Genomic DNA, 27,173 nt, shown 5'->3' with positions numbered 1-27,173 from the left:
GTTCCAAAAGAAGAAGGCGGGAACATATGATATTTCCTGACCAATCAACAAACAGATGGAAAGAAATCACTCCCATTTCGTAATGCAAGGGTTACGATATGATTAATTTTAATTATCGATATTCTCCTTTAAAAATTAATTTATAATCGATATCATAGATGAAGAAAGAAAGATTTTTAAAAAACACAGGATGAAAATACCTCAACTTATAGTAATTATTTTAGCTACAGAATTTTGTTGATGTTGACTACTTTGCAATGCTTTGTTGACAGAAAGATTGCTTCCTGCGATTTATTTTCAAGTTGTGTTAGTTTCACATTTAATCTGAGATACTTAGACATTAATTTTATGATAAATCGACATGAATTTATCTATAAAAATCACAGTTCTTTTAACAATACTTTTTAAAGTGTCTTATGTGTCATCTCGTATTCACCTTTTAGTTTTAAATGTAAGTGGTATTCTGAACAAACAGCATTCATGTATTATAATCTTCTTAAATGATGTTTTCTCTTTCAATTTTAAATGTTTAAACTGTATGATTATTATAAATCTTAAAAATTTTGACTTAAACATTGTTCCGTGTTATTTTGCATCATATTCATTATTCATCGAAAAAAATTCTCAAAAAGAGTGGAAATATAAAACTGATATGCTGCATATACCCCCGTGCCTTTACCACACAATGAGAATCATTACCTTAAACTGATTTATTTTCTGTAGACTGGTATATAAAAGTTTTTTATTTCTCTGTGTCAAGCAGACTAAATTCATTAATTCAAAACATTTTGAATTGTTTAAAAAAGTTTTTACACTAAAGTATGATAACATTTCTTATCATGACCTGCCGCGCTCACAACAATTGCCCTAAGTGCCTGAAAGATTTTAAACTTGCCAATTTTTAAAAAAAACAAAACGTATAGATGTTTACCTGGAGAGGAGCTACGAGTTACACCTTTCTAGTTGGTCCCTTTTATGTTTTTCTTAGTTTCTCGCTGGCCGCTGCCCGGAAGTTGCCAAGACTTTTCGACTATTCTGCCACTGATCACCATATGGAAATCTCCCCATAAAATCAGTCAGGGAAACTAAAAAAACCTTAGATTGATTTAAACAAGATGGGTTAAATTTTTGGCCATATCTAGGAAGCCATACTATTAATGGATATCAAGTACTGGAGGGGATATTTGCATGTTATGATTTGTTGAGCTAATTACAATCGCTAAGGTACCAAATGAATTTTAAACTTGCAAGTTTTTATAAACAAAAGCATGTTCAAAGTTGCCTGGGAGTGGCTATTAGTTATGGAGCCTTTGAGTTGATCTGCTTCTGTGATGATTTTTTTGTCCAGTTATTTGTGGACCGCCACCTGGAAGTTGCCGAAATTTGACAATTATTCTTGATACACATCACGAAAGGAAAACCTTCCTTAACTTGACAATAATATATTAAGAAATGTAGCTGGTCTGGCCGAATATTATTATAGAAATATCTCCTTACTTTATTGTTGAATGAGTCCATGAACTGAGCTAATTCTTCCACAGTGCTTTCTTTTATTTGAACTTATTACTTCATGGCACTTAAGATTACTTCGCATAAAATTTTTTAAATGAAGCTTTCTAGTTTATTCACGCAAATTATGTGATATAAAAACAATAATAAAAATATTAATTATTATAATTAACATTAAGATTAAAACTGAGAAAATTTGAATTTTTTCACATAATTTTTATTAAATCAATTTATAATTATTCAGTTTCTAGGAACTAAAGCACTCATGGTGATTTTAGATCTTTTTATTAAAAGTTGTAATAAAGCATGTCAAATTAAAATTTTTATTTATTCAAACAAAATATAGAAGTTGAATTTACCAAATAAATAAAATTTAATTATCAGTTCTGAGAATAATTTCATTCATTCTGATTACATCACATAAAAAAAAACTGTTCTATTTATGCAAGTAATATCTATTATAACAGTTTATATGTAGATGCTCCTTACAATGGATAAGTACAAAAATTATAGTTCATATTTACATATAGTAGATTGATCTAGAGTAGACTTCTTAAGAAGAATGCTTGTTTTCAAACTCATTGATTACAGGTATTCTTAGTACTTAGTATATAATAGGAAGTTTCTTAAGCAAAGCTAGGTCTTAAAATTTTTATTATTTGTGCCTAAATACTACAAATGGTCACAAAATATAAAAGTTATTATATTAATGTTGAAACAATTTTATTAATCTCTGCCATTAGTTGTGGGGGCACTCTTAGTCCTGATACGCCATGTAAATATTGTAGGTTAATGTAGTAATTTAATATACAAACATGCTGCCAAAAATGCTCTTTTCAATAAAATTGAGTTAAATTGCCATATTTCATGAGTCAATTATTTAAAAGTAAAGTTTGCTCAAGTTTTTTATTGTAATCAGCAGATATGCATAATATACACAAACTTTTGTAATTTTCACATAATTTTTGGTCAGAATGTGATATCACTATGTGTTAATTCAAGCATTCCTTATATCTAACAGTTTTGAACTACAATTTTACTACAACTGTTGATGAAAAAGGAATGTCCAATCTTATAGGGAAATTTCCTAGTGTTTTTTTAACCAATGTATTCAGTATTTTTTTTTAAGTTGAATATTTAATTTAATTTAAATTTTGTTTTTATTATAGAATGATGTTAGAAGTTACTTTAGAATGTCCACTTTTGGTTACTTAAGTGGAGGAAAACTGGTTGTCCAATTAAATTATTTACAGTTTCTTACAGGCTATAATCCAAAAGTAAGATTTTATATCATTTGGTTACAATAAGAAATGTGTCAGTTTTATTAATTTTAAATTTCTTTTGTACTTTAGAGTAAATTTTAATGTGCATATTTTAGTACATATATTGTGTACAGTGCGCAAAATAAGAAACAGACCACCCTTAATAACTTTTAATCTAATGATTGAATCTTCATGTTCTAAGACTCAATCTTAATGATTTGAGGGGGTGACCTTAAATATTCTAATTAATTAGTGCAGATGATATTTTAAGTTACGAAATTAGACACTAAAACATAATTTCTCTGAATAAATATACCTTTTTTTCTACAGATTCGGATTTCTGACCCCCAAAATATAGGGAGCAGTCCAAAGTTTAAACCTGTTACTATTACTACTATTTAACTAGTTTTATTAAAAATGATCCTGGCATTGTCGGGATCATAATAATCTTTAAAATAAATCTCCCTTAAATCTTTTTTTCTCCTGTTTTCTTTCCTTATTAAATCACATTTTGGTGTATGAACATTTATTGTAAGATCAAAGCTTAACCCCGCCCCGCTGGAGAAACATTTACATTTGTTGTGAGATATCATTTGTTATTAATTTCTGTCTAATGATACAAAATAGTGTTTGTAGAAAACTCCTTATCATTTTGAGTTTGCTTTTGAAAAGTGCAAAAACTACTTTGAAAATTATTTCAAACTTCTTAAATTTGTTGAGTATTTTTATTAGTTGTTAAATACAATTCACTATAAGATTAAGAATTTTTTTTTTTAAATTTTTAAAGCAAAAATTTTGTAATTTATTTTAAATTGCTCTGAAACTTTTGTTTAATTTTATTGAATATTTTTAAAATTATAGCAAAAAAACTTAAGACAAAAAAAAAAATAGTTTTTTATAGACAATTTTTAAAGTTATAGCAAAAAAACATAAGACAAAAAAAAATAGTTTTTTTATAGACAATGTCCATAATTCCATACATATTTAAGCTAGGCTTATGAAATTTTGTATAAGTATTGCATATAATAACCAAAATAACTGTCACAAGTTACACACCAATGGCAAAATTAAGCAAAAAAATCTCTATTGCTACATTTTTTGGCAAAAATCATTATTTTCTGTTTGTAATTTATTGGCAGTCCCACAACCTCTAAAGGCTTTAAGCTTCATTGATATATATGAGAAATCACATAATCTAAACCCTTTTGAAGTTATAAAATATTTCATGTCCCTCAATCCTCTAAAGGCTTTAAACTTCAATGTATGAGAAATCACATGATCTAAACTCTTCTGAACTTATAATATAATTTGTTAAGCATGGAAGTGCTTCCATTATTTTGTGCACCCTCTATATGTATATATATCCTTATGTTTTTATTTTTTATAAACTTAGAATTATTCAGCATAATATATAATTTCCTTCCGCAAATCCAGTTTTGGGCTAATCCAAGGTAACAGACAAATCAAATGCAGTTCTGTAGTTAAATAAAAACTTGCCATAAAGAATATCTGATTATCTTCTAATTACGCTTTAATTTCCTATTTTGCAATCTGACAAACTAGTTACGAAAATATTTTCAAATCATTTTTAAAGCATAGTAAATGGACGTCTGATCTCTCTATTTGCTTTAGATGTTACTTTTTGTGTTTTACTTTATATTTTGTTAGATTCTTGTTTTTACTGCTTGATATGTTTTTCTTTCCCTTTTTTTTTTTTTTTTTTTTGACAGAGTCTTGNTTTTTTTCCTCATAAGATTTTAGGATTTTTCTTTCTTTTTTGAAACATGTTTACCTTACCATCATTTTGGAAATAATCATTAGTGTATTACTTCATCGTTTCTTCTTCTTTTTAAGATTATTTCCCAAATTTTTTTTTTTTTAGTTGAGTTTGACAATAAAAAAAACGGCTTTTTGTAGTGATTCAGAAAACCAGAAAAATCAGTTATCCGGAATAGCGTTGGTCCCGATCGTTCCGGATAATTGGTTCCCTACTGTATATAAAGATATATTTCTTATATACAAAGATAACAACAACAAAATAAAAATATAAAATGGAGGAATTTTTTTTTTTTAATTTTAAAATTAGAAAACATATAATCTCATTATGAGCTCACACAATATCTACAAAAATAGTATTTTCTGATATTCTATTATTACAACTGAACCAAAATATATCAATGGAATAGTGTTTGGAGTCTCAAAGAAAAAAAAAGAGAAGAAATGGAGTAAAAAATAAAAATCATTTAGTTTATGAAACCATACAGATCAAGTGTATTTAATATTAAGCAAAAAATAGGAGTGACCGGAAAAAAAATGCTCGTTTTATTTGTTTTCTAATTTTTGCAAATATATATTTTTTCCTAGCTTGGACTGACTATTACGAAAACAGTTAGCGACAGCATTACTCCTTATATGGTAAGTTACATTTTGAGTAATTAAAATTTAATAAAAATCAAAATGTCCTTGTGATCATATAGTTTACACAACCTATGATAATTAATTAAAATTAGAAAAAATAATAAATATTTACAATCAAACAAAGAATTTCTGGAAAAAAGAGAGAGGAAAGGACATAATTTTAAAATTATGAAGATCTTTAGAAGAAATAAATGTGTTTTTGTGGAAATACAGTATAACCTTGAAAAGTCTCTAAAGTCTGGACTTTTTTTCCAAATCGTAACAGGGAAAGATTAGTTAAATCTATATTAAATTGGAGGTGCAATACAGAAATTAGTATTTCTTAGTAACGTCGCTTTGAAAAAAATCAACTTTAAAGACTCGTAACAATTATTGCTTGGAAAAAAATGCACAAAACCATTAGAATTTTTGATGAAATTGTCGTAATTGAGTGTGACAATTCAATGCAATTGTTATAATTTTACTGTACTACTAAAACATTGGGATTTAAAAATGTACGAAGCAATTACTGCTGAAAAACTGATTGATAAGAAATGTGAATTACAGTAAAATCTTTGCAAGGATAGTGCCTCGTAAGAAAGAAATTACCTACTTAAACATCTGGTTGAAATTCACATGCCATAATTAAGCATTGTAAATACCGGTATTTAAGAAGAGAATGAAAATCCATAACTGCTGAAGAAATGATCAAAGAATGAAGCAAATTTATGATGAAATTGAGTAAATCAAATAGTGATTTTGGTTAAAGTGTAAAATAAGGTGTCCTTTAGAATTGGCAACTGTAACTTGGAGCTTTAACAATGTATGAAATCTTCCAGTATTTTTTTATTTTATTTTCATTGTGAGATCTTATTACTGAAAATCTCATTTTCAAATAATTTTTTTTTAACTTCCTGTTAGAACATAAAAATTTGCCAAAAAAAAAAGGCAAGATGCCTTAATTTTATTTTTAATTGCTGATATCTCTATATTTCTGTCTTCTTTTTTTTTTCTTATTATTTTTATAAAAAAACAACTCTTCAGATTAAGTAGAATAACAAGAACATAATATAGTTTGCAGGGATAGATGATTGCTTTGATACTGTAAGAAGTATTATAATTAAGAAGCTAATATATTAATTTCATTCTGTATGCCTGTCCTGATGGTGATATTTGCTATACTAAAACAATAATCAGCCTCTATTATCTACATTTGTTTTGTTCTGATAGAGTATTCTACATTAGTTTACTGCAACATAAAAGTATCCTTGAATCTTTGAATGATTCTTAATCTGATATTTTTAGGAGAATCAGCAAAACAGATGTTTTCTGGCTGATGATGCACTAACAACTGATGGAAATATCCAGATTGTATCTTTTCTTTTAGATTTAAAAAATAATGAGTATGTATCTTATTTTTAATCATGCTGCATTTGTTATCTTGATATTTTTTATAAATTTATTTTAGATTGAGTGATGTATTCTGAATTATTGAAACAATTATTAATTATTACAATGTAGTAAATATTTTTTTATTCTTATTGTAGGACATGTATTTTTTTATTCGTATTATTTGTCTTCTTATTAACATAAATATGTCATGGTTATATTAATGAGTCAATTAATTATTAGTGGTAGTAACTTCCAATAGTTTCTAATTTCTGGTATTAATATAATGAAAATAATCGTATAACTTCTGGCTATTTTTTATTTTAATTTTGGAGTTAGCTTTTATATTTTAATTTAAAAATTATTGAAACTTATTGAATGTTTTTCTGCATCATTTAATTACAGATTTTTTATTTATTTTTATTTGTAATCTTTCCTCATTTGGAGATGGCTTGTATTTATAAAAAGATAGACAGTGATTTTGAAAATTTTTTTTAGCATTGTTTTATTTTGCCATTTTTTTGAAAGTTGTGTTTTATAAATTAACTGTGTATTCCAAAATGTGTTACTATTATCATAAGAAATAGATATTTTACTAATTTATATACTTAATGTTAAATGTAACATTACTTGTGAGTTTAATTACTACAAAATATATGAATGTATACGTAATTAAATGATTAAAAGATGTAAATATAGAATTGTTTCAAACTAAAATAAAAGTGGGTGTCACGTTTGTTTCTCGTTGATTAGTTTTCTTCTAGAAAGTTTTATGGTAGCATTTTTACCGAAATGATTAAACACTATCTTAAGATACAAGATGTTTTTGCTTTATTGCTAAAGCAATTTTCTAGATACCAGTTAAGAAGAAATATACGAAAAGATTTTGAGGTGAACTGCATCATCACATGTTTCTTATAATTCTTAAGATTGTTTCAAACTACGTAAGCGTAGAGAGAGAAATATTAATTACACCAGAAGAAAAAAAAGAAAATTCTGTGTCACAAAAAAAAAAAGTGAAATTTTCGATAAAAAATTTAAAACTTGTTTTTCAACTGTGAAAAATCTTGCTATTTTTCTTTTCTTTTTTTGAAACTTCTTTTTATGGAACTTCTGAATTCATTTCAAAGCTTGATTTATTAATGTATCAATTCAAAATATTATATTTGTTAATTCTAAATTTTTGCATCAATCAATTTAATTTCTTATTAGTTAACCATTTATTATATAAATAAATAAAGTCATTTAGCTTGCTAAGTACTTAATAATTCATTCTAACCAGATTTTAGGCAAAAAGAATAAAATGTTAAATAATAATGAAATATATACCATGTATCTTTATTTCTAAATACTTTGAAACATTTTATGTGCATATTTTTGTTTCCTCTGAGATATATTTAATTTATTTTTATAGATTGTTGGTGAACTGTAGCAGCCTTTTGCCTTTTCTTGATATTAAATCTGGTGAAGGAGAGAATATTACTTTCCCAGATAAGTTCCCAAAACGTGTTCCTAGGGGCCAAATAAGTGAAGTTCAAAATATGATAAAGCAAAAACGTTCTGTTGATGAAAACCCTAAATTAGATAATGCTAAAGGTAAACATTGAATACTATTATTATTTATGAATAATTATTTTTACACATTTTATCATTAATTTTTTTTGTTACATATATGTTTGACCAATGTTATACATTTAAAACCTAAAATAAGTGTGTGAATCTATGAGTCTCATTTTAGGTTTCAAAAATAAATTTTGACATTATTTATTTGTTGTTTTTAATTGTTATTTTATAAAGCAAAGTCACAAGATCATGCTAAAAATGTCTATTAATGTTGAATCAGAGACATTGGGAAAAAAAATTTCTGAATTATAATAACTAAAAAACTTAAAATCTTGTGTCATTTAAATTATTATTAAGCTATTAATTTATTAATAATAATTAAATTAGAGATTTGCAGGACTTGCTCATGAAAATAGTTTGTAAATGACATGCCTATTTATTTTGTTTCGAAGTAATTTCAACTTGTATGATTACTGCTATGCATTTAAATTACCTTTATTTTGGAATTAAAATAGTTTTTGCAGTTTTAAATTATCATGATCACTAAAATATGTATTTCTTACTTCTTTCAGTGCAAGAGGTAAATGAAAAACCAAAGGTAAAATTAATTGAAGATAAGTCAAGTACCAAAGAAGAAACTGTTACCGATGTACCTGTAAATCGAGATACCGTTCAGCAACCAGTAGAAGTCAACACTAAAAAAGATGTTCTAACTGCTGATGTTTTAAATTCAAAAACCTGTAATTCTTTCAAAATACCATTTAAAAGTAGTATTGATGGACATAGAAGAACTATAACAGATCTGGAGGTAAAAGAACTTTTTGAAATTGTATAAAGTTATCAGCTTGGTAGTGATACCATGTGTCTATTTTTACAGGGTTCTACCAAAACTGAGCGGTGCTTTGAACAATCAAAACAAGAAAGGAAAATGGAGATAGAAATGCACAGTTTAGTGTTATGTTAAACAAGTTTTTTTCCCCCCTCTAAATTTCAAAATTATGTGCAAAGTTTGTCTTCTTCTCAGCAGCAGTCTGTTGAAAAACTTTATAACTAATTTTCAAACTTGATTATAAATATTACCCTTTTATCTAAGAAAAGCTATTCAAATTGTACATTTCTATTTCCTTCTGTTTTTCTTTAATTGATTTTTCTCATCTCTAGTCATCTTTGGAAAACCTGGTTACTTTTCCTTTATTTTCAAAGGACTTCATGTTAGTTTTTAATCTCCTGATGAAAGTACATAGCTCCTGAGTTTTAATAAAATTTTAAGATTTCTTAAAATGAATGATTTTGGAATTAAGGGAAGATTTTAGAAAAATAATATGTCACTATGGGGGAGAAAAATTATAGCCAAGGCTAGACTTTGTGAGGTACTTAAAATATTCTTTTTTGGTGGTGTTCCAAGTAAAATAACTCAAGATTCTAGATTTATTTATAGTATTAGGGTGAATCTTGTTTTTTTTTTTTTTTTCAAAATTCATTTTTAAATAAATAAAAACACTCAAAATTTATTCTTTTAAATTTTNTTTTTTTTTTTTTTTTTTCAAAATTCATTTTTAAATAAAAAAAAACACTCAAAATTTATTCTTTTAAATTTTATACTATGTTTAATTTAATATTTTATGTCTGCAACATTTGTGTCTCTTAAAAAGGGGAATTTCACATTTAAGAGTCCCACCAAAAAAAATTTCTCCAGATATTTAAATCTAGTTTTTAGGATAATTCTGATTTATACGAAGATTTTTTATTTTTGTGCATATCCCTTAGAATTGTGCAGACTTCTTTTTTTTTCTATTTAGTCGGGTGACCCGGGGTAATTCACGATCACTCTGTTTCTGGGCTAAATAATGATCATATTTATTAAGTGGAACAACTATAAAATATATTTTAACTGTTATCACAAAATTTGTTTTTAACTGTATACAAGACTGTATTCTGATTTGCACCATTTCTGGTTTGTCTTACCTTGCTTCTATCTTAATTTTATGTGTGTACATTGTTAGAATAATTTTTAAGTTTATAAATTAGCCTAGTATAAATATGGTGAGAAATTATAAGCCTAAAAAGGATACTAAGCTTCTAGAAAACAAAATTAGTGAATTTCTTTTAATGATTGAAAATGAAAATTTCAGTGTGAGAGCTGCTGCCAGAGCTGTTGACATACCTTACTTAACTTTACACTTTCCCTTAATGAAGTTAAAAAATCCAGCAAAAGTAACCCATGTGGGAACTCTCTTATATTTCAGAAGAACATGAGAATGAGTTGGCTGATTGCCTAAAATGTATGGCACGATGCAAAGATTTTTGAAAATTTAAAGTGTTAATCGTTCTTCTTGCTTTTAAATAAATCATTTTATTAGCTGCTTAAACATATCTTTTTGGTTTATTTGTTTGATCTTGATGTCTTATTTGTTAATTACCATTATATAATTATTTTTAAACAGCCCCTTTACAATAAAAACTGGTGATCAGTAATTACCCCAGAAGTGATCAGGAATTACCCCAGAAATGATCAAGACCAGGGGTAATTCCTGATCACTAAAAATTTAAAATCTTTTAAATTCTAATTAGATTTTCAAACAAAAGAAGGTGGCATAAGACTCATCTTATATAGCCTCAAACTGCCAGTAAATATTAAAATTCTATCTTGAATAGTTTTTTCACAAAATAGATGTTTGCATTTTTTGATCAGGAATTACCCCAGGTCACCCTATTTTTTTTTTTTTTTTTTTTTAATTTAATTTTATTTAAATATGATCACAAGATCTTGAGCAAAACTACCAGTTTAATTTTTTTCATCTTATAAACAGTACTAATGCTGGAAATTTCATAATGTATATGATTTGTAGTAGTAGCTTAACCTTTTAATTGCCATTCTAATTCTCCAAATTTTTACTAAAATTTTTTTTAACTTAGCAGTTTCTTCATTTAGTTGCATAAAGGGGAGATAATCTTGGTTTTTCTAAGCAGCAAAAAGTGAAGGAGTTTTACTCAGAACTGAGCTTAGGGTTTAAAATTAAATTGTTGAAGTATAGTTATGGACTAGATATGAATGATTTTTTGTTTATTTTTATTTTACTGACTGATTTTATTTTTATTTTACTGACTTATTTTTAAGGTATAAAGAATTATATATGTGATTTATTGTATTTCAGTTTATCATCCACATGAAAAATGAACAAGCAGTTGGCCTCTACAGTGTATATTTTCACAATTGTGCTGAGAATGAAGAATTTCCTATGGCAGCTAATCTTTCGGTTCGATAGTTTGTATTCTCTCCATTCATAAATTATATCATATAAAATCTACTCTTACATTGTAAATTCCATAAGCTATTAAACTTTCCATAACTTTTTTGTTGTTCATTTTTACCTCTTAATCTTTTTCTATAATTGTATTTTTATTAGAAATAATTTATTTATATGTTCTGGCCTCAAACAATAAAAGAAAACTTTGTATGTGCATATGACCTTACATAATTCTTTTTCTAGGAAGCTATGTAATTTTTTTTCTTATTGCACGCAATCCTAAAAGTTTCCTTCAGCAATCTTATGTAAAAAAAACTATTGCTTTATTTTAGATTGGTATAATTGAACATAATGGAAAAAACTATCTATTCTTAATTGTATTTTTATAAGAAATAATTTATATGTTCTGGCCTCAAGCAATAAAGGAAACTTTGTATGTGCATATGACCTTACATAATTCTTTTTCTAGCAAGCTGTATAATTTGTTTTTACTATTGCATGTAATTCTAAAAGTTTCCTTCAGCAATCTTTTATTTAAAAAAATATTGCTTTACTTTAGATTGGAATAATTGAACATAATGGAAAAAACTATCTATCTGCTGGAGAAATACCTTTACCTAATCTATACTTTATGATGTCTTTCATCTTCTTGGTATCTGGTTTTGTGTGGATTGCAGTCATAAGGAAGAAAAAGTATGTTTAACGCCTTGTGTATGTTGCTATTTGCATATTCGTATTAAGGACCTGGTGTAATAAGCCACACTTTTATTTCAAAGCTGCTAATCTTTACATCAGAATAATTATCAGTATTATTTCAAAATGGATTCTTTAAAATTTTCCAGAATTTCTACTAAAATAACTGCACGTACAGTAGCATTTTATTGCCCTCGTGAAAATCATTCCCCCCCCCCACCTAATATGTCTTCTTTTAAGCAATAAAAAAAATTAAATTATCTTAGTACCTAAAAGCTCTTTGTACGCATTTTATAATTTATTTGTATTGATTTTAATTTAGTTCAAAGTTAAATATGTATATCTGAATATTATCTTAAAGTTTTACTTATTTTGCTGTGAGTTTACAGAAAATAATGTTCCAAAACCTTATATTTTTTAATGAAAGTCTTTTGATTTTAATCCCTTTTAAAGAAAATAATAATTTTCATAATGAATTTTTATTTATCAATTTTTAATGTATTTAAATTTATATTAAATAAATTTGTATACATTTTGTATTTCTCTTTAAAATTATTACCACCTTAGCAAACAATAAGAAAAATAGCAAGACAAAATTATTTACTTTCTTTTTTATTTTAGAGAAGAAGCTTTCAAGATCCATTACTTGATGGGACTACTAGTCTTTTTGAAGTCGCTCTCTCTACTATTTCACGGAGTAAGCTGCTTTTCTGTTTACTGAGTGCATATTTTATACTATAATCATATTTTCTAATTTCTTTGATTATTGACCTATCTCTATGTCTTTATTGTTTTAACTTAATCATGTGTATTTAATGCCAAAAAACTTTTTAATTTTTCTGTACCAAATCTAACAATTCTCCCAAAAAACTTTTGTGTATACTTGAAAATTTATTTGTTTGCTGCTGTGTATAGTGATAAAAGGGAATAAGAAAATGTAATAACAAATATGACAAAGCATATGAACTCTAATTTTTTTATAATTGTTAAAATATTGAGCTGATGAAAACTGAAACAAGAATATACTCGCATACCTGCCAAGTCTCCTGCTTTTTAACAAAGACTCCCATATTTTACGACTGTCACTCGTTTATCTGTATATTCGCGAATTTCTCCATATTTTTTGAAGAAATTTAAAAGCAAATTTTCTTCAGCAATTAAATATCTCATAATAGCAAAAATACTTCTCTTATTCCTCAACAGATGGCGCTATTTCAATTTTTGCGCTGATAAGCTGACCAAACAAGATGTAGTGAGACTGCTGCTGTGAGTCGTTTAGTCAGTGAATCCTTTTTTCTCCGATAATGCACTTAGTTATTTACCAATGGAAATCTGGCAATAACTTTGCATTGTATTTTTACCGATCATCAAGACATAAATACATATATTTTTTTTTAGAATCATTTATTGTGGGTGTCAGTTTGGCTACTAGAAAATAAACTGTATAAAAAAAATAGTTAAAAAATATAGCAGATGCTATATTAGGTATCCTATGCACTAAAGTTAAATGGATTTGCTCTGAATTTCGCTCATCACTTTCTGATGAAAATCTTGAAAACTTGCTTCATCTTTATACTCATTGCAGTGACTTAAAAATCAACAATATTGCAGATAATCGTTGTTGACGTCAAAATCTGATTATTAGAATGAAAGTTTTTCAAGTAGATATATTTTTTATTTTGTGCTCTGTGCAACATTTGTACTAGGATCTTATGCCATCTGATACTAAAAGTTTTATGAAATTTAATGATAATTTGATTATTTTTTTAATTAATAATTTTTCTACAGACTTCTAAAATGTGTCAAGAACAAAATTTTTCTTCAACCCATTATGGGGAAATGTAATAAAGTACTACAGAAACACTTAATTAATATTGATAATCTGAATTTTCCTTTTTATTATTTAGTTCATTACTATTGTAATTTAATATATGTATGGAATATAACATTTTGCACATAAAACATTGAACTGATGACCGAACAAATAATTTTATACGCTTTTTTTTTTAAATTGTAATATTTAGATACATCAGCCTGAACAATTTTTTATTTAAAGATTCTTTTGTTAGCATTTTGATGTAAGTAAGCATGTATAAAATGTTAACAAAACATTTATGCTTTTTATTTATTTATTTTGGAATCTCTTTTAGATTAACTATAACATTATTGCTAAAGATGGAACTCCAATGGAAGCTTGGGCTGTGTTGTATTATATAACTCATTTGTAAGTGGAATTTCATTGCAATGTTGTATTGTAAAATCTATGATATTGTTAGTAAAAGTATCAGTTATTCAATTAGTTATTTAACTTAATCAGGGGGGATTGTATAGCAGGTTTACTCCAGAATTCAGGGGTTTCTATATTATTCTTCAGGCTCTAAAAACTTGAAGCAGTGCATATGATTTTTCCATATAAAACATGAGTATTGCATTGTATCTGAACAGTATTGGTTTTTGGACTTTCATGAGTCACAAACTTATAATTCAACAAAAATGTAAAACTTTTGCTAAATTCTGTTAATGTGGTGTTTATATGCATGTAATTCTTCCCCCAATTTTATTCTTTTGGTTTAGTGGATTTTCCCCAAACCTGGAGCTGCGCTGGAATCTACTTATATCCGGGATTCTTATTCACAGGATTTTTTTATCAAACATTGATTTTTGTATTTACGTGATTAAAAAGTTTTTTTTTTCGATTCATGTTCAGGCGATTTAGAAATCCAATAATGCAACTATTTCCCCTTAAATATTTTACAGGAATTTTCCTGTTTTAGAATGTTTTTAGAACTTGAAATGAATGAAGTTAATTATTAAATTTAGTCTATTTTATATTTGAACTTAAATTATGGAAGCAAATTTGTTAACTTAAATTAATTTTCATTATTTTAACAGGTTGTTGATCACTGACAAGTTAACCCATCTTTTCATGCCAAAGGTTGTTGACCCATTACAAGTTCATTTGTCATCGGTCAACAAAGTTTGGGTATGAAATAAATATTTAATTTAATTGTGAAGTATTAGTTGGTGATATGACATAGTTTCTGTGTAAAATTGTTGGTCAACAAAGTTCATACTTATAACAAAGGAACAACCAAATAAGAAAGTCAATTAAAAAAATTAATCAAGTATAAGAAAGGATAAAATAACCTCTCTTAATTTTAACTTTTTCTCAATAAATTCAATTATATTTTTTTCTATAATACTCTACAGCAACTTCTGAAAATTTGTGGACAACATTTTTACAACATTTTTTAAAATTTTTACTTCTATATAGCTATAATGTGAGAAAAGAAACAAATCTAGATTTACACATGGAGTATGTTACAAATATGTTACCAATGTATTAGTTCACAACTTTTTATAATTGTTACTTTTTTCTCTGGCTTAAGGAGCTCTATTGTTTATAACAATTGTTCTAATTGGTACAGGATGGGCATTTATCAAACACATAAAATTAAGGCACATAAATATTATCATTTATGTATTTTTCTACTTTTTATAATTGTTACTTTTTTTCAGACTTAAGGGAGCCCTATTGTTTATAACAATTGTTCTAATTGGTACAGGATGGGCATTTATCAAACACATTCTAAGTGACAAAGACAAGAAAATATTTATGATTGTTATACCTCTTCAGGTAATCTCTTTTAATCACTTTATAAATTTATTTCCAATATTAAAGTTTTTTGGTTTGTGATGCAGTCAGATCTAATATTATAGGTTCTTGCAAATGTGGCCAAAATTATAATGGAAGAAAGTGAAGAAGGCCAATCTCAACATTACACTTGGAGAGAAATTTTCATCCTCGTGGACTTAATATGCTGTGGAGCTATATTATTCCCTGTTGTTTGGTATAGCATTTACTTGCCTTTTATTTAACTATTTTGCACCATAATTAGTATATAAAGAAAGTATAGAATATGATATAATAGTAAATAAAGCTAACATCTATTATTTCTTTTATAAATTCATTGCATTCTGATAGCTGCCAACTCTACTGGATTCACCAGTAGACTATTTGATTTTGCCGGTTTCTACTGGTATAATAAAATTTCTCCTGATTTTGCACATTTTAGGAAATTCACTAAAAAGGAAAATCCCTATTGTTGTAGAGTTATTACATAATGAAGTGATCCTCATTTATAGTAATCAGTTTGAAGCTTTTCTTTCATATTTGAAAATCCCTAAAATTCCCAATACGTAAAATATTCATTATACATTATGCAAAACAGTTATCATGAAATTTATATTATTTTGAAAAATCTACCGGAATTTTTTCCCCTATTGGTTTTGGCAGCTAATTTTCTTAACTTTTGTTAATAATAGAATTAGTACCCCAAAATATTCTTTCTATAATGATTTCTTTGTTCTAGTTTTCTTTTAGTAATCATATGTTCAGTTTTGCAACAATATTCACTAGACAACAAACAATTTATTTTAAAGATTGAGATTTCTGTTAAAATAAACTTCCATTCTTAATCACAAGTAAGATAAATGATGTGATTATATTGATAAATTATCTGGGAATTTTTAAATATTTCTAGTTCTAGCACAAAATGTTGCTTCCAGTTATAATTTATATCTATGTGTATTATAAAATCAACATGTTTAACCTTTCAAACAAGAAGACAAAGTTAGTCAGTTGTAAATTTTTATATTACAGAAAGAAATTTTATTTCTATTAATTTATTATAGTTATTTAGAATTAATAGATTGTTATATTATTTTTTCAGGTCTATCAGGCATCTTCAAGAAGCTTCTCATACAGATGGAAAAGCTGCAATAAATTTGGAAAAATTGAAGCTTTTCCGACATTTCTACGTAATGGTATGTAATGATTGCCTGTTCTAGAATTTTCAGAACTGAGATTCATTTAAATCATATATTATGTTTATTACAACTATTGAAATAAGTTTAATAACATTATCTTTAAGTTAGAATAAGTTGTTGCTACTTCAGAAGCTGTAAAAATATCTGAAACATAGAACTGTTCATTTATTGAGGAGGCTTAGCATTTTTAATAGATTCCATTATTGAAGAAAAATTTATAGTTTTTTAATGCATTTATTTCTACATAGGTGTGCACAAATACCATTCACATCAATAATAAATGATTTTTTATGTCACTGAAACCAAAGTAATATCCGATTCTTTTATCACTTAAAATTTAATCTGAATAATTCTTGTGGAAAACTTTTAAATCAATGATTTTTTGGAAAATACTAAAAATTTTAGAGGCATTGCCTTTTTTCTAAAAACCATGTTTTACCATATGTATCCTTTTTCTAATTTCTCAGTAAATCCTTTCTCGTTATTTAAGACTAATATGAATTGACATAATTTTTAGTTTAAAATCCAATTCATTCAATCTAAAATTTAGTTCATGAAATCTTATGAAAGAAACTTCATAGTTTCTGTGTTTCGATTTTGCAGTAAAATTTCATTATAAAAGAAAAAAATACTTTTAAAACTGTAATGAGATACATAGATGTTAAAATTTAAAGTTATAATAAGAGAATATATTAAACCTGCATGTTGTTTTTTAGTCTTCGGACCTTACAAATAGTGAGTACACATAATTTTTAAAATATAATAATTTTCAACTAAATTTTGACTTATCGTGTTTGCTTTTCTTTCATACAGAAATTTAAAAAATATATGATGATAATATTAATTAAAATAATTGTTGGATAATGCAGGCATTAATAATCTATCTTTTTTTCCAGATTGTTTGTTACATTTACTTTACAAGAATTATTGTATATCTCTTAAAGGTAACACATTTTTATTTCTCTTTAATCTCTATGTCTCACATTTAATTAAGATAACATTTAAAATTTTTTTATTATTAAGATCCATTCGCTACTGGATTTTGCCAGTTTCTCCTGATCTACTGATTTAATAAAAATTCTCCTGGTTTTTGGTACATTTTAGAAAATTCCCTAAAATTTAGTAAGTTTCCTTAAAAACTCCCTATTGAAATAGAATTTTTGTGCAGATTATTGCTTGCTTGAATATTTAAATAAGTGTCACTAATACATAATAAAGCAAGCCTCATTTATAAAATTCATTTAACTATCTTTGATGAATTAATTGCTAATTCAAAATTATGAATGAAAATAATACATAACATTTCAAGGCCATTTAATGTGAAATCATGACTGGAAAACGTTGCAGTTTTTCTATTGATGACAGTAAAAATCCCCAAAATTCCCAGTATATTTTGCAACATTTATCATGAAATTTATATTATTTCATAAAATCTATTGTAGTTTTTCTTATCCTTGTTGGCTGCTATGATTATAACTGTCATAATAGTGTATATAAATAATAAATTATTTTTCATAACTGATTTATAAAAATAAGATAATGTTTTCTTCCTGAAAAGAGGCCGAAAACGTACATAATTAGAGAATTTGAAAATAACACTCAAAAACTGAAATTCGCAGGGAAATTCACTATCATCATCATCAATGGCTTGGCAGACCAGGGTGGGCCTTGGTCTTTGCAAGAATTTTTTTCCAGGCTAACCTTTTTTTTTTGCTAGTTTTTTCCAATTTTTAGTTTTTAAGACCAAAAGTTCCTTTTCTAGGCCATCTATCCATCTGAAATTCACTATCAACTGAGAAAAATCTTGTATTACTATCTGTATAATGATTGGGGATCACTGCAGGGTTTTGCCCTCTAATAACAAATGCTCGATAACTTAGTCTCAGATGCTTTGCTCCCAAACACGGCATTCTACAAAATGGACTTCCCATGTTAAGGGTTCAACTTTTTTGCCAACCACTAAACCAAACATATAGAATTATCAGAAATATAAATTGTTAAAGAAAAATAACTTCATTAATCATAAGTGTAAAGTTCCCTTTGACAAAAAAGGACACTCAACATTCAATCAGTTTCTGAAGCACGCATAGCAAAACCTAAATCAATTTTAAAATCATAAAATTAATCAGACAGGATACTCTCCTAAGTGCTTTTTATTTAAAATACAATACATTATGTATAACCAGGGGTTTGTCCAGGCCAAATTTGCTACCGTTTAGCGGTACCTTCACAAATTCAATTCTAGGGAAAACGGTAGTTTCACAAAATATTTTTTCTTAAAATTTTATTTTTGTATCCCATAAGAAACAATAAATCCATATTTTTGTATTGATTTTTTAGTATAATTTTTAACTTTTCACAAATTATGTCTAAATTTTCACAAAATAGGTACCTCTNACATTTAAAATTTTTTTATTATTAAGATCCATTCGCTACTGGATTTTGCCAGTTTCTCCTGATCTACTGATTTAATAAAAATTCTCCTGGTTTTTGGTACATTTTAGAAAATTCCCTAAAATTTAGTAAGTTTCCTTAAAAACTCCCTAATGAAATAGAATTTTTGTGCAGATTATTGCTTTCTTGAATGTTTAAATAAGTGTCACTAATACATAATAAAGCAAGCCTCATTTATAAAATTCAGTTAACCATCTTTGAAGAATTAAATGCCTATTACTATTCAAAATTATGAATAAAAATAATACATAACTTTTCAAAATCATTTAATGTGAAATCGTAACTGAAAAATATTGCAGTTCTTTTATTGATGACTATAAAAATCCCTAAAATGCCCAGTATATTTTGTAACAGTTATCATGAAATTTATATTATTTCATAAAATCTATTGTAGTTTTTCTTATCCTTGTTGGCTGCTATGATTATAACTGTTATAACAGTGCTTATAAATTATTAATTATTTTTGATAACTAATTTAGGAAAATAAGATAATGCAGCACATTATTTTGTTCCCTAAAAATAGGCCAAAAACTACATTTTTAGAGAATTTGAAAATATCACTCAAAAACTGAAATTCTTGTGGAAATTCACTATCAACTGAGGAAAATCTTGGATTACTATCTGTATAATGATTGGGGATCACTGCAGGATTCCTCTGCAGGGTTTTGCCCTCTAATAACAAATGCTCGATAACTTAGTCTCAGATCTCCCAAACACACTCAGCAGCTACAAAATGGCCTGCTCACGTTCCATGTTAAGGGTTGAACTTTTTTGCCAACCACTAAACCAAACATATAGAATTATCAGAAATATACATTGTTAAAGAAAAATAACTTCATTAATCATAAGTGTAAAATTCCCTTTGACAAAAAAGGACATTCAATCAGTTTCCGAAGCATGCATGGCAAAACCTAAATCAATTTAAAAATCATAAAACTAATCAGACAGGATACTCTCCTAAGTGCTTTTTATTTAAAATACAATACATTATATGTAACAATTAAAAAGGTATTTTAATACTTATCTTCTTTTGAAGAAACAATGTTCCAAATTTCTAAACTTCCATCCTCAGCCTTTTGTTTTGAAACATTTAATTTTTATGCCAAATATACTACACCTTGTCTAGGTCAAATATGCATAAATTATACTTGCAATGTAAATGATAATTTGTTATCATCTGTGTTTGGGTTAATTTCGACAAATAGGCTATTTTCTGAGAATAACAAAACAAAATGTGTGAAAATTTGTAAAAATTTTTTTTGTAATAAGATATAGTAATAAAGAAGAATATTGCAGTCGTGCTTAATATTAAAAGAAGTCCCGCAGTGGACTGATTGTTAAGACGCGGTTCCCAGCAGATCACCGAAGTCAAGCATCTCTGGCTACGGTCAGTGTGCGGGTGGTTGACCACTTGGATCAGTCTGAGTAAGGACCGAGGGTGTGCAGTATTGGCCATCGTTAAACTGTTCTACCGTAAAGGGCTCGACTTCACGTGCAAGTCGCCGGGCTACCGAAGCGGAGGTGCCATCCCCTCTGCCGAAGATCAAATTTGTGATGGCATGTCTTCGGATCATCCTCAGGGGTGTTTCCCAGACCGTCGCCAATAGCCCATCGTGCAGCTCTAGTGCGACGTAAATTAACTACTACAACAATATTAAAAGAAATGCAAAAATTATAAATCTTTATTAAAGTAAGGCACTGATAACATAGTGTAGGAATAATATTTTTAGTTATAAGCATAATTTAAATTAATATATTAAGGAATATGTCAGTGCTTAACTGCTGTAATAAAATAACAGAGCAAAACAAAAATAAACTTGACTTTAAAAACCTTAGGACCAATCTCTCTTAGTGAGGAGATGAGAAAAGAAAGCATTCTCATTATTTGCTTTTTTTAGAAATATACGCATAAGTAGAATTAAAATAACAATATATCTTCTTAGATTAACTTATCCAATTTGCTTAGTCAGTTTATTTTCACACACTTAGGAACTTCTCCAAATCACTGAAATTTGTTTTTCTGTTTTATCAGAACATATTCTTAGAACTTGTGCACTGTTTTTACTGAAATGGTATAGTCCTCGATCTGAATTACTATGAGTGAAGAAATGATAGGAATTATGGATTTCAAGCTATCTTGCTAAAAATAAACTCATTTAAAGACCAAAAAATTAATTTAATACATAAAAACAATCTTTCAAGTGTTGATTTTGACAGATAAAATTTGAACAGGAAAAGTATAGACATTTCTGAAAGAAATAGTGTTTTATGTATTCATATAAATATTTATTTCAAATAATACTTCAAACTTTAAGATATAACGTAATAAATATATCTTCAAACTATGTATTGAAAAAAATAACCTATTCATTTTTCTATAGAAAAAGTTAAAATATCTTTTATTTACATCATTTTAACCTACTTGCAGAGAATCACCTGTTATTTAAAGTTATTCTGGGAATGCATGCTGAATTCCTTATTTTGCTTCCAGTCATGACTACAAAATAACACATTTTTAGTAGAAAATAATTAAACATGTGCAATTTTTCATATGGTTTATCTGTTCAACCAAAATGCATGAACTGGACATTATTTTCATCAGATATTTATGTTTTTAGCAGGGTTTGAAAAATCTCAATTTTTAAATACCTTGCAGGGCATGTAAAAAAAAAACGAAAACATATTAGTGAAAACATATGAATGTAGCTATTATTAATTTGTTGAAAGAAAAAATTACGCAATATTATATCTGTATCAAGACTTTTAAGTATAATTAAGAAGTGTTCAGTATTATCAACCAAGTATTATTACCAAGGAGGTATTAAGCACAAATGAGTATTGAAGAAGTAATGCAGAACATTGTTTTTAACAAAGAATTATTGTATGCAAATGTATTCGCTTAAATGCGTAACTTAAAAATTATGCCTTCTTTTTTTTTCTTTTTGCTTTTATGTTGTAGTTACAGTTTTATTAATTTGTCTAATGCACAGCAATAAGACTAAGCTTTTTTTAAATAAAAATAAGCATGAGTAGAGGAATAAAAAAAAGTAAGCTAACTTTGGTTTATAAATTCTTATTTGTATAATTAAATTCAATAACATTTAGGTCATATCAAATTTAATTTCTCCCCTCCCCTTCTTTGCTGCCATTTTTTCACCTCATCTGTCAGGGTGCGTAGCGTTTGTAAAAAGTACTTAAAGGTGCTTTTTGGGAGATTTCGTTTTTAAAAGCTTTTAAAGGTGCTTTTTTCAGCTGGCGTTTTTAAAAAGTGCTTTTTTTTCACGAATAATTTTTTTTCTTTCTTCGGTGATATTTGGTGGATCCCCTGCATTTCACGAAAAATGGGGTGTTTGCTACGTAATCATTCACACGGACTTCATGTCGTACCCATGTTATGACTTGCGCATGCGCGCACACTCGAAACTGGAACCCGAGTGCTCCAATTCGGATAGAGTCAGATCCTTATTAAATGTTTTTCTTTTTAATTTATAATTTTATTCTTGTTTATTTTATTTTACTTCTAACACTTTTTTGATATAGGGGGTAAGGGTACTTTTGTTCTGAGTTCAGAGTCAAGTTGAATTTACTCGGTGATGTGGGAAAGTACTGATTGTTTCGATTTACGTCCGTTTCCTTTTGAGTTTTTTTTTTAATGCTAAAACTGTTCATAAAAAGTTTTTGTTTTTCAATAATATCATTGATTCAATATGAATTTTTTGAGTGCTTGAAAATTTTTGTAAAATGCTTGAAAAGTTTTTAAAAAGTGCTTATTTTTGATTCAAAGATTTGGCTACGCACCCTGTCTGTATTTTCAATATTTTTGTGAAAATTTGTGGGATGATTAATTAGTACTCTACAGGGTGTCTGATTAAATATTTCATATGTTTTCAGAATAAAAGCAAATGAATGTATCATTGCATGCTTCTGTGTTATTAACAACTATAATATAAAATAATAATGCATTTAATAGATAACTGTTCCCTTCCAATTTGAATGGATGGATGAAGTATTCCGTGAAGCAGCTACCTTCACCTTTTTTGTAGTCACTGGAGTTAATTTTCAACCTACCACCACTAATCCTTACTTTCGATTATCTCAAGATGATGAAATAGACATGGATGAAGTGTAAGTTCCCTTATTGTTTTCATTTTTAAAGATTTACTTTTCTATAAGCTCTGTAAATTGTTCTTTATCTATATATATATATATACACACACATACAGTCAGGCTTCTATTTAACGATCTTCCTTTTTGCGAATTTCTCTATTTTGTGATTTTTTTTCTGAGAAACCAAGAACATTTTAGAAATTTCTCCAAAAAATGACATCCAAATAACGAAGTGAATTTTCTATTTAACAAACTTTTCTTTGAGATCCACTTTCCCTATTTTTTACAAAATATTTCAGAACATTTCAAACTTATTAACACATTTTATCTGGGGAAATGAGATATTGAATTGATTTTGAAGCCAGTTATCCTTTAGAGAAACAGGAAAATCCCTTTCCCTTTTTGTTTGCTTTTCAAACAAAAAACTCAGACAAAATTAACAGATTTTATCAGTTATTAAACTTCAGAACGCATGTGGCACTGTATGTTTAAAATTACTTTTATAATAAATGCAGCTATAATTAGAATTTTATACATAAATTTAGGTTTTTTAGTTGAAAATGTATGTAGCATGATAGTGTAACACTGGATAATATTTTGCTCTATTCTTGCTTTCCATGCAGACATTTTTTATGGTTAAGATTTATAAAATAAATCGTAAATACTAGTTTACAAGATAAAGGTGTATCAATTTCTATTTTAATTATGTCTAGTGTTTATGAATTTAAAATTTGTTTTGTGTTGTTTAAGTATTTTAAACGATGATAATTCATAATAAATAATGGTGAATTTTCCATATAACGAACTTATTATCGGAACCATATATATATTATCGGGATTTAGCAACTTCGTTAAATAGAGGTCCAACTGTATGAGTGTATATATATATACTTCTGATTACTCAGCTTTAATGCATGATAGTTTGTTTTATTATTAATAGTTATTATTGATGGATAAATTCAAAAACTAGTATAACTAGTTTTTCTTTTTTTCATACTGGTTTTGCTATTAGTAAAACTAATCATAAATCTTATGTAACTTGTTTTTTTTCTTCTTTTGACAAAAAAAAAATATAATTTTTCTTAAATGTAACCTTTATTTATTTTAGGATTACACAAACTGGACTAACTGAAAATGTCTCCAAAACAGTTCGATCTCGCGAATTAGGAACATTTGAAGAGAATACAGCCACAAAACGTGAAAGTAGCCATGAATATGATTGAGAGCAGAAGGTAAACTAAATTCCTGTTCCTTAGAGATCTCTTCTGAATATAAAAATATTGTGCTATTTAGAACTTAGTTTTCATCTTTTTCTTCTTCAGTGAAATTAAAAACAGACTGACTGTTTCATTGTAATATATGATGCTTTGTATATAAAAGTATGTATTTACAAACCTCTGGCAGGTTTTATTCCTTTTATAATAACTGTGCTGTGACTTATCTTCTTTACGAGTGAAATACAATTTTCTTGTTATTTTTATAATAATGCAATAGAACCTCAATTATACACATTATCAGGCCAGGGAGGACTTCTTATATATGTTTTTAAAGTATATAAAAACTAAATTATGAGTAAAATTAATCAGAATAAGATGTAGCTATAATAAAGTTTTTTTTCTTCACCTAAATAATTATAAATTCAGTAGGGTCGTCAGATAACCAAAGTGTCATATAATCAAGCGTCGTATAATCAGGATTCTACTATTTTGTTATTACAAATATAAAATGTGTAAAATAGGATCCTGCAACTTTCTATTTCTTTTTTTATAAGAATTGGCTTTTAAGGAAGGCACAATACTATCAGTTTTAATCTTAAATTACCTTAAAAAATACAATAAGTTATCAGTAATATTTGCAAATTATATGTATAGTATTTTGGATTTATAACGCATTTAAAGATCTACTTTAGACGCTTTCTTTAAAATATTAAAACTGGTTTTTATTTTTCTTTATTGTATATATATTTTACATCTCTAAATTATTTTTGCTCAAATCACATTTTAGCCTAAGTAAATCTTTTGACACATCAAATTAGCACCTCTACATTCTGCAATATTTATGTTAAATTTTTTTATACTAGTTAAGGTTTCTTCAATGAGCTGAGCAGGGCATCACAAGGTTGTTTCCTGTATAGGTTAGGAACTTTAAAACATTTCATTCGTCTAGAAGATAACTATTTATTTTGAATATTCTGATTTGTATAGTGATACCCGTATCATTGAATATACAGGGTGTTCCATTATGACTGGCTTTGATATATCTTTTTTGAGTACTTGTAAAAAAAATTCAAATTTATGCACATTTTAGTCACAAATAAATATTTAATAAACTATTGAACTCAATAATAGCAAAAGAGGGATTAAAATTAGTTTAAGGGGAAAGCTTGAAAATAGGAATAATGCATTTCAATTCCTCTAAAAAATTAATTGGTTATTAATAATTTTAATACTACCTTTATTCTTCTAAACCTCAATACTAATTGATGGAAAAAAATTTCTCTTGCTTAAATATTAATTTGGGACACTTAATGTGCATAGTTTTTACTTCATTTTCATATGCAAGGTGATTCCAAAACCATGGGACCTCGGAAGGGAGGTAGAGCATACCATAAGGATTAGGAGTAGCATAGGAACCCATGACTTGAAATATTGTACACCGCTAAGGGATCTTCCCTATTATTAACTTTTTTTGTGCCTTTGAAGAAGTAGCTAAATTATCCCAATTTCATGTTAATTTTATGTCTTCTATTAATTATTATCTGAAGGCTCAAAAATAGCCATTTTATCGTAATTTAATGATTTGGGGAGCTTGTCTAGTTAGTGTTCAAATCATTAAATTACAAAAAAACAGTCACTACTGAACCAATTTGAATTCAATTTTTGACAATAATTATTTGAAAACAATAAAATTTAGATAAATAAAATTACCTGTTCAAAGACACAACGTACAAACAGTTAATAATGCTATGACATTTCTTGTTTAGAGTTTCTATGTCATTCTTAATCCTTATGTTGTGCTCTACTTACCCGCCAAGCCTTTTCCAGGATTTTCATATCACCCTGTATATAATAAGTGTGGTTATTATAGCACACCCTTTATATAATTTTTAATGCCTTTATGACTGTGATGAGTTCGAATGAAATTATTCATTCTAGCATTATTAAAGAAATCATTATTGAAATTACTTCTCTAATAATGCCTATAACCCTCTTAATTAAGTCTTGACTTTCCCCGGGAAGTTTCTGTACAATTTTGTTCAATGGCTAACGTTTGGAGGGTTAATATATTACCATTGCTTTGATAGTCAGAAAAAAATTTTCTCTTTACTTTGTATGACTTTTATTGTAAGAAAAAATTGAAAATTGTATACTTTTGTTTATGTACCCTCATTCTATTTAAAAATTAAGTGGAAGAATAGGAATGTTACTGTTTTTAAAAAAAAAATGAGTATAATTGATGGAAAGATATTAGAAAAAAAAAGAGCTGAAATTATTATATTGCATTGTGATAAAATGACTCATTGTGTAAGTTTTATACTTATCTGCTATCTTAAAATGCATTTGCTATGAAGCTTGAAAACTTTTGTTCCTAAAAGAAGTTAGCTCAACTAAATATTGATTAAAGTTATGGAATTTTTTTTTCTTTTCGTATTAAATAAATTGTGTGTTTACTGATGTACAAGTTGAACTAGTGAATAAATTGTGTAAAATCATTTAAAAAA

The 27,173-nt window shown here is 27.1% G+C and overlaps 1 protein-coding gene across 1 annotated transcript; it reads left to right on the top strand.

Moving 5' to 3' along the window:
* The first annotated feature begins 31 nt into the window (after positions 1-31).
* Positions 32-27,173, top strand: LOC107436656 (protein GPR107). Its single transcript, XM_043039912.2, has 16 exons — positions 32-451; positions 2,679-2,786; positions 5,136-5,186; positions 6,474-6,571; positions 7,972-8,153; positions 8,693-8,928; positions 11,276-11,377; positions 11,928-12,061; positions 12,683-12,758; positions 14,212-14,285; positions 15,581-15,698; positions 15,782-15,912; positions 16,795-16,888; positions 17,788-17,835; positions 23,316-23,470; positions 24,561-27,173. Exons 1-16 carry the CDS (start codon positions 362-364, stop codon positions 24,673-24,675), a joined length of 1,812 nt encoding a protein of 603 aa, XP_042895846.1. The 5' UTR covers positions 32-361; the 3' UTR covers positions 24,676-27,173.

This window comes from Parasteatoda tepidariorum, chromosome 6 (genome assembly GCF_043381705.1).
Source record: "Parasteatoda tepidariorum isolate YZ-2023 chromosome 6, CAS_Ptep_4.0, whole genome shotgun sequence".
NCBI lineage: Eukaryota > Metazoa > Arthropoda > Arachnida > Araneae > Theridiidae > Parasteatoda > Parasteatoda tepidariorum.
Note: the sequence above shows the minus strand (reverse complement) of the source record. Positions and strands in the feature narration are given on the sequence as shown.